A 9628-nucleotide genomic window follows, 5' to 3' on the forward strand; every position below is an offset into this window, starting at 1 on the left:
GATCTCGACAGTCTATTCAAGTATAAAAATGGGATGAAGATTTTGATGTTGCAATGGAAACCGATGTTTTAACGGTCATGAATGTGTTTTTTGAAAAACATGTTTGGCCATAAAAAAGGAAGGTGGCTGGGGCGAGAATAAAAATTTTGCTTGTGGACCATCCCTTGTGTTACACTTATCCCAACTTGCCAATTTGGAATAAATATATGACTAAGTATGACACTATGGATAGGAGAGAAGGAAAAAACATCAAACAAGCAAGTGGGTTCAACAAATAAATTAGAAAAAATGAATATCAATTTTTGTAAAAAATTCCACCAACCTCTGAGAGAAGCCAATTGGGCCACTACTGAGTACTGAACATTTTTTTACCCATAAATAAATATGATATACAAAAAATTAGTAGGTTAATAAGTTGCGAAAATTATTTTCAAAAATTAAGAAAATAAATCTACAGAGCTATTATTTTAGAAAGTCACTCAGTTTATATAATTCTCTTTTAAAACATTTTTAATGAAAATAATATTAACTACCCATGAAAAAACATTTTAACTCAAATCATTCCTAAAAAATTTCTTATAATTTGAAGACTTATGGTAAAATTGAAAAGCTCAGTTTGTTTTATGTGTTATTAATACAAATTATATACAAAATAAAAGATACTCTCAAATGAACTTATTTATTAAAAGGTTTATTTAAATAAATAAATAAAAAAAACTCCCAAATGGCTTCTTAATACTATTTTTAAAAAAAAAAAGAAAAGGAAAAAAAAAAAAAACCTGTCAGACCAACAAATAATCCCCATCCAGAGTCCGTCATTTTCAAAGGGCACACATCCAACCCTACCCCACCCAATTAATTGCCCTAAACAATTTACCAAAACCAAAATCCACTTGATTTTGGATTCATAAAATAAAATTTAAAGAATTTTAAAAACAAAATGCTTTGAATTGGGCCATCCATATAGGTCCAAAACTGATGATGAGATCAAAAAAAGCTGAGTTCCATCTGGTAGCCATGGACCACTCTAGGCTCTTTCTTTCCTTATGTGCTACTACCGCTGCTGCTGCTGCTGCTGCAACTTTTAGAAGTTCCAAAACAGTATAAAACGTGAAACTGTTTTCAAAAAACGCTTTGAAAACAGAAACACACTGCTGTGTGAAGCAGTTCATTTTTCCCACACCCCCGACCTTTCTGGGGGTTCCCCCCATCTTCCTTAAAAGTGATTGACCGTACAATTTGCTTTTAAAAGGTAAAAGAAATAAATAAAAATAAATAAAAGGTGGCCCCGGGGGGTGCGCAGTGTGCACAGTCCGTGTGCATGTTACATACAGGGGCAGAGGGGGAAGAGGAGATTACGTCAGTGGGAGTAGTAAAGATGCGCAGAGGTGCGCAGTGTAAGGGAGGTGGTGACGTCAGCGGAAGGCAAATAGCAAGCGGCGGAGAAAGCTTCGTTATAGGACCACCTGCTTTTAACGGACAAAAATTAAAGTTGTATGCAATCCCATGCCCACCACCCCCACTCTAGTCGTCTGCGCGTGAATTCACTGCGGCGGTGTTAGCTGGCGCGTGCTGTTCAGGGTATTGGCATCCGGATAAAAAATGGGAAAAATAAAATAATTTGTTTTTTTTTCTGGCTAATTTTTGGGACATTTGTGGAGCTTAGGAATAATTTAATTAATGTCTTTTTATGATAAGTGGGAATGGGTCGTAGGATAATATTTATCTCTAATTTAATTTTCTTACCTTTTATCTTTGTTCAACCACCGTTAAAAGGGAAAAATTAACTGCTATTTTTTTTTTGGTAAATAATGTTTAATGAAAAGTTGAAATTTTGATCAAAGAAATAATTTCAATATTTATTAACATAAAAATTACAATTTTTTTCAGACAAACTTTCAAAATCTCTTATATATTAAATTGTCACATTATGTTAAAAGAGTGATAAAGAAACTATCAAGATATTACAAGAGTTTTTATATCACAAAAACCAACTAATTCTTCTCTTAAACTTAATTTATTCATTGACTTCTTTAGAGAATGTATTAAGAAACAAATTCAAAAAGTGAAGAATTTTTTCTTTTCAAGTTGTAAAAATTTTCATCATCAATACCCCCATTAATCTTATGTAGATATTATCTCTCTACACATTAAAAGGGTTGTAAACTTGTAATGTAAGACATCACATCAACATAGATATTATTATAAAAGTACGGATGCAGAAGCAAATTTCATCACTCCATGAAAACACTTCTAACAATATGGGATTTTTTTTGGGAGTAAGAATTTGTAGCCTATTCTTAGGGGTGGCGCCCCTGAGGGTGAAAATGGGTGAAGTTGGTGCGAGTAGGGCATGCAAAATTGTGTAGGAAAAAAAAAAAAGAAAAGGAAAGATGCGGTCCCATAGTAGAGGAGGAGAGAGAGAGAGAGAGATATGATGGGTGGAGGAGGGAGAGGCAAGACTTTAATAGGTAGAGGTAGCAGTAGAGGGGGGTGTTTTAATTAGAATTAGTTGGAAGCAAGGGAGTGAGGGACCACCTCATCTCATCCTCCCCCAGTCCCTAATTTTAGGAACATTTTATCACTACACTCTCAAGCATCTATCCTCTTTTCTCTCTTCCAAACTTCTAAACCACCCTCGCCCATCTCTCATCTCGCCATCTCATGAATTCTCATCTCAGACCTCAGACCTTTGCAGCAGCCCGACCCACCCTCTCTCCATCCTAAACACTGAAATCCATCTGAAAAAGCCTGGACACAACTCCCACTTCTGTACTCTCTTGCCCCCATAAAACATCTCTCCCTCCTCTTCCCCACTCCGTTTTCTTTCATTTTTCTTGTGTCTATAAAATTCTTTCATTCTTAGGAGGCTAAAGTCTTCATTTAAGTAAAGGGGGAGTGGTCATGTGGCGGCTTGTAGTTTGTGTGCCAGGCAAAGGACCCTGATTGCTTTATGTTGGTCCTGCTCCTGTATCACAGTATCAATACTTTTCTTTTCTTTTCTTTTCTTCTTTTTTTTTTAAATATATTATATATGGGCTATTAATTTTATATAATAAAACTTTTTTTTATCATGGTATTTAATTGCTGGGGGTATGAAATAATTGAGGGGATTTGATTACCAGGAAGTCTATTTTGGATGTACTTATATGATGTTGCATTGACCCACTTAGAGAAGAAAAGAGAGGGGAGAGAGAGAGAGAGGGGGGGCTGAAGCATATATGAAATGATGATCATGGCTAGGAACTAGGAAGTCATCATCACCTCTATCTGATGATCTTCTACTTCTGAGTTCGGAGGAGATGTCTTCTTTCTTCCTAGGTTGGCTTTCATGGCATCCCATGTTCGGCCTGTTTACACAAGCCTGAGTAGTAGACCCAGTCTTCATCTCCAATCTTACCTCCTCCTCCACCGTCACCACCAGCACCAGCTGCATAACAAGATAAGTTAATTCCCTCTTGTCAATAGCAGGTAAGCTATCTCTGTCTGGCTCTGGTTTGATCATTGCATAGAACTGAGTGATAAAGTTGGAAACTTTTCTCCCTTTCTAATCAGACGATTGAAAAGGGTGATTTGGGTTTTCATGGACGTTGTTTATTGATCTTGGTTTTGTTTTGATTTTGGGCTGCGGTGTGAGGGTGGATCTTGATGGGAATTGTGGTTGCAGAATCGTCAGAAGCGACAGGCGAGAAAAAATCGAAGTAGACTTTGTGTTGTATGGCTGGGGAGAATCCGGCAGAGAAATCAAGGAACATGGTGTCATCTGCTGGCTTTGTTTACTCGGATGTTTCATCCACCAACCCAAGTATTCAGACCCAGACCCATCTGGTGAACCAGATCCAAAGCTTCGAGTCCAACCCAGAGATGTTCAACTTGACTACAGGCATGGAGATGATAGGGTTTCCTCCAAAAAATCTGCAGCAACCGAGTGATGCCAACTCGGTGATGTGGAAAGCGTTCTTTGGGAAACATGGAAATCACTCGGGACCCTCTTCTTCAAAGACAGTGAACGAGTCGACGAGCGATTATTATCAGCATGAGTTCAACAAGTCTGATTTCGCAACTGGGATTTCTCAGACAACAAGCGAGAATCTGATGGTTGCACCCGACTCAGCAGCATGGCAAGAGAACAGATTGATGGTTGATGATTCCTCTTTGAGGTGTGTGTTTCCTTGTGAAGGAAACGAGAGGCCCAGTCAAGGTCTCTCACTCTCTCTCAGTTCCAGCAATCCCTCTAGTATTGGGTTACAATCATTTGAACTCAGACACACTCATCATCAAGGTCAACAGGATGATCATATGAGGTTTCTCTCTTCAAATTCTAGAGATTGCTTCTTTGGAAAATCTGCGGCCATCCAAGAGCAACAAATGATGCAGGATGGGTTTCTGGGAAAAGCTGCAAATCTTAATCAAGGGAACTTCCAGCTGAGGAACTCAAAGTACTTGGGTCCTGCTCAGCAGCTTCTGAACGAGTGCTGTAACCTTGGAACAAAGCAGATTGATCCACCTAGGCAAAAGGCCCCCAAGACCAACCAGTGGGAGGATGAGAATGGAAGCAGTAGTAGCTGTTCAAGAAAGCCATCTCTCTACTCTCTGGAGCTCATGGAATTGCAGAAGAGAAAATCAAAGCTGCTTTCAATGCTTGAGGAGGTATATTAATTATTTCATTATGGCTCCAAACAAAAGATCCTTGCTTTTCATTGATCCCAGACATAAATAATTAAGTAATTAAGCAAAAAAGGGGAAACGGTTTCATCGATCTAAACCAGTAGAGTACGAGGGTTCTAACTTTTACTTGGTGGTTGATTGATTGATCTGTGTTTGGAGACTTGAATCTTGAACTAATTGAGCGACTGTTGGGCCTTCCCATTAATGCCCACGTCGTGACAATTCGAACATTTCATTTAATTACAGAAATCTCTATTCCTTTTTCATTTAATGGTTTCCTATTTTCGTTTTACCAGGCTCATTTCATTCTGTAACTCTGAATTTTCAGAAGAATTCATTTGTTTGTTTGTTTGTGGTGATGGTGGTGGTGGTGATGGTGATGGTGGTGATGGTTTAGGTTGATAGAAGATACAAGCACTACTGCGATCAGATGAAGGCGGTGGTCTCATCCTTTGAAGCAGTGGCTGGAAACGGGGCTGCGAGAGTCTACTCGGCGTTGGCTTCAAAAGCCATGTCTAGGCATTTTAGATGTCTGAGAGACGGCATTGTGGGTCAGATTCAGGCCACTAAGAAGGCCATGGGAGAGAAAGACCCAGTTGCACCAGGCACAACCCGAGGGGAGACCCCCAGGCTAAGGGTTCTTGATCAAGCCCTGAGGCAACAGAGGGCATTTCAGCAGATGAGCATGATGGAGAGCCATCCATGGAGACCCCAACGAGGCTTACCCGAGAGATCAGTCTCTGTGCTTCGAGCTTGGTTGTTCGAGCACTTCCTCCACCCGTAAATCTCTCTCTCTCTCTCTCTCTCTATATATGTATATATCCTCCCACCCATCTTTACAGGAATCATATCTTCTTATATACATATACATAAAAAAAAAAAAAAAAAAACTTACAAAGTAGATTTACTGAGAGAATCAAAGTTTTCTTGAAACAAATAAGAAACAAGGCTTGCGGTTGTACTATTCCAACTTCTTCCATCAAGTCCCAATCATTTTTTCACAAAAACAGCCCATTGTTTTGGTGGTTTCTATCTACCATCATTCAGATTCCATGTTTCACTTGTCATATTATTTTCTTTTCTGGATTTTTCTTGTGCCTCTTGTGTCATATTTGTGTGGGTTTGATTCTCTCTTTTTTTTTTTCGTATATATAGATATAGATATAGGACCCATCTCCCTCTCTCCCATTCAAGTTTTTTTCATTGTCCTTCCACAACCAGTAAAAGTACAATCCACGGTCTGAATATTAACTTTTGAATAACTGTGCTTTCATGAAACTTCTTTCAGGTATCCCAGCGATGTAGATAAGCACATCTTAGCCCGCCAAACTGGTCTCTCAAGAAGCCAGGCACGTCCATATCTCTCTATCCCCCCCTTTTTTTAATTGCCCCATGAATGATTTTTTAATTTCTTCAACAAATTATTTATGTTTTCAATGGAGAATATCTTCTTGGAATCCATTATTTTAATGTGTGTTAATCATTTGATGCGCTTGTTTTTACATACATGTACGTGCTTCAACAGGTATCCAATTGGTTCATCAATGCGAGGGTGAGGCTATGGAAACCCATGGTGGAAGAGATGTACTTAGAAGAAACAAAGGAGCAAGACAACCTGGGCTCCCCAGATGGGGCTACAGACCCCGACGACAATGGCCGGCCGAACCCTAATCCCCAGCCACGTATCGAAGATCAAAAGCCAACAGCCGAGCAACTTGTTCGAATAGACTCCGAGTGCCTCTCTTCCATCATCAACAACCCAGAGAAGAACGACTCTAAAAATGGCAAAAGCCTTCAAAACCCCCACCCCCACCACCTCCACCACCACCAGCCCAACTTCGGGCGAGTTGCCGAGGCCTTTGGAGCCGTGGAGTTGGACTTCTCCTCTTACAATCACCACACGGCCGGCGCTGTTTCTTTCACTAACGACAGTGCCCATCATAATTTCGGTGGCAGCGGCGTGTCCTTGACGCTGGGCTTACAACAGCATGGTGGAAGCGGGGTGAGCTTAGCATTCTCACCTGCATCACAGAGCTCTCTCTTCTACTCTAGAGACCCCATTGAAGATTGCCAACCAGTTCAGTACTCTCTTTTAGATGGAGAAGGACAGAACTTGCCTTACAGAAACTTGATGGGAGCGCAGTTGCTCCACGACTTGGCCGGATAAACAGATAGGCGATGAGCTTCCCCGGTCCAGAGCCTTGTGATTGAAGGAAAGTGATCATTGATGGTAGATAATTACATGAGAGACATAGATAAATACTTCATACATACATAAACTTATACTTGCTTAGCTAGACATACTACTGAACATTAGTTCCATGGCTGGTAGTTTTGCACCTTGGCTTTTTCGATGGAAAGAATATGTTTACTACTGTTAGAGTAGATTGGAATTGCCATTGATTGATGCAAGGATATACAGGTCTTTCTTCCTCTTTTGGGTAGAATCTGTATGATTCAAAATTTAACCTATTAGCTATGTCTATGTTAGCAGTACCATGCTCTCTCTCTCTCTCTCTCTCTCTCTCTCTCTCTCTCTCTTTGTGGCTGTAGCTTAAACGGGCCGGGGGGTGGTGGGGTGGGGGTGCTCATCCAGATTCCATAATTATAAGCAGCACAAGTGGGATAATGGGTGATTGGGTCCTCAGCTTTGGAAGATTAAGACAATACCAATAGAGAAATTGCAAGATACCAGGATAGTCGTCTTGCTCATGTGGTCCCTCTATTAATCTAACTCCATGAAGCTGATATTTCATGGGCAAAAGAATTGTTTCCTTTTCGATTCGTCAACTTGGGGATATGGTTTATATGCTACTTCTTTAGCCATGGAAAGGTGCTTTTATTAACTGCCTTTTTAGTTAGTATGGAAGGCTGTTTAGGCTTTTCTTTATATCATTGTTGTGGTGCAAGTCGATTGGCCTATACTGAAGAAATGCCCACTGGAATAGATCCCACACCGATGAAGCTGTTCTCCATTGAAGGCTGCAGGCTTTACAGATTTAGAAGCTTGTTGTGAAAGCTCCATTTTCTTATGTGGGTATGCTTTGGGCCTGTGTACGTAAATGGGAATAGGCATTTCAGGAAAGAAGGTTATGGAGATCACATCAAAGATCTTGTGTTCAATATCACCTTTTTCAGCCTTGCTTCGTGTGATTATTGATTATCTGCATGACCAAGCCAAAAGCATGGGAGACTGTGTGAGCAAGCGCCAGCATGCAGCACTTTGTTTTCAGAATTGAGAGGAATGAAAAAAGTGGTAAACAAGTAGTCTTCCAACTGTCTTCAAAACTCTCTCTCTCTCTCGTCTCCCAACAACATTTTTAAGTTTCACAACTTACCCAAGTCTGAAACTAAACCTAAAAATGGAAAAAAGAAAAAAAGGGTTGTGCATTTTCATTTTTCATAATGAAGAACTCGAAAGAAAATAATTTTCACGGGCATGCACAAAGTGGACTTTGGTACTGTTGGAAAGGAAAGATATTTCATGGACGTCACCTCATGAGTGGTTTTTTATGGGTCAAAAGTTTCGGTACCACAAGTTTATATTTTGTCTAGTTAGCTAAACATAGACTGTGCCCCGTTAACTGATCATGGAATCATTCTTGCAGTGGATTATTTATATTACATATGGACAATTCATTTTGCTTCCAAGTTCTTCAAATGGTGCAAGAGATTCTGAAACTTTTCAAAAATAATGATGATTTTATGTAATAATGATCTAGTAAAATATCTATTTCATCTAATCAATAATGCATGAGATTTGGTACTGTTTGTTCCAAGGGAAAATGCAAAAAAAAGGAGGGCATCAATGCTGTGGATCGAGGAGATACATTGTGCATGTCTATGAGTGCGTTTTTTGATAATCATAAGAAGCCTTGTTCTTGGATAGCTGCTTTTATGAACAGCCCTCGCAAAAAGCCATGGTGATCAGTACTTTATGTGCATGGTTCTTAAGTTGAAGTTGTGAAGCTACATATATAATGGGAATATCTAAATGGAGTTTGATAAAAATGGGTTGTGTCCAGCCAGAGTCTACTGTGAAGAAGATTCACGTCCCAAAAAACCTGAATCCTTTGTTTGGTTGGGAAGAAATTAAAAGTAAAACACAGTGCCTTCTTCTCCCATTTTTAAATAGGCAAACTAACAGCAGAATCAGCTGACAACCTTCTAGTCCACAACCACTTTTGGCATCCAACTTACTGCATTTTTCTCTCTACTTGAAATCTCTCGCAAAGGTTTCAAGCATTATTTTTGCAAAGTTAATTATTTATTAAGCTAAAAGAGAGTAGCATATATATGTTGTGCTTGCTTGTTAACAAAAATATGATAACTTCAGATAGAAGTGAGATTGATTCAAAGCTCATTAATGCTTTGGTATAATCTTAGGGGCCCTCTTCAACATTTTTCCTCTCATTTCCCTAGTTCACTGAGAAGCCTAGAAACCTGTCTCCGGGGTATTGTCCCGCTTGGGCCTGCAGATTGACCGATTGGGCCTTCCTGAATCATGTGATACTATGCTATGCTTTTGTGTGGTTTTTTTTTTTTTTTCCCACCTACTCTATTGCATCATATTGTTGTTGTGGCTTGTGGGTGTAGGTGCGAATAACCTTATCACTTTGTGGTCTGATTTTATGGCTTTTCTAGGGAGTAGGGACAACAAGGGTGTGGTAAATTAAGGATACATAGAAAATAGTCTTTTAACTTAAAAGTAAATTTAGTATACTAGTCTGATTTAATGAGTTTTCTAACAATAGAAAATAAAAAATTTATTTTTAACCCAGGAAACATATTTAGTAATTTTTTTATAGAGATTCTGAGAGATTAGTTTAAAAGTTTTTACATTGTACTTGAGAGTTACGTTGTTATCCAAATTAAATTATTATTTTAAAGTTTTTTAGGTTTGATTATTTCATTTTTCCGAAAATCCTTAAAAGTAGCAATCCTTGTAGAAACCAAATTA

At 39.1% G+C, this 9628-nt stretch overlaps 1 protein-coding gene across 2 annotated transcripts; it reads left to right on the plus strand.

Annotated features, from left to right (window-relative positions):
* Positions 1–2537: 2537 nt before the first annotated feature.
* On the plus strand, positions 2538–7164 carry LOC100262204 (homeobox protein BEL1 homolog). 2 transcript variants are annotated; one of them, XM_002279194.5, is made up of 5 exons: positions 2538–3471; positions 3668–4650; positions 5066–5448; positions 5957–6017; positions 6194–7164. In XM_002279194.5, exons 2-5 carry the CDS (start codon positions 3718–3720, stop codon positions 6833–6835), a joined length of 2019 nt encoding a protein of 672 aa, XP_002279230.2. In that variant the 5' UTR covers positions 2538–3471; positions 3668–3717; the 3' UTR covers positions 6836–7164. The 2 variants fall into 2 exon arrangements, with proteins under 2 accessions (XP_002279230.2, XP_059598076.1); XM_059742093.1 differs by having other exon boundaries at positions 2538–4650.
* The last annotated feature ends 2464 nt before the right edge of the window (positions 7165–9628 follow it).

This window comes from Vitis vinifera, chromosome 2, assembly GCF_030704535.1.
Source record: "Vitis vinifera cultivar Pinot Noir 40024 chromosome 2, ASM3070453v1".
Lineage (NCBI taxonomy): Eukaryota > Viridiplantae > Streptophyta > Magnoliopsida > Vitales > Vitaceae > Vitis > Vitis vinifera.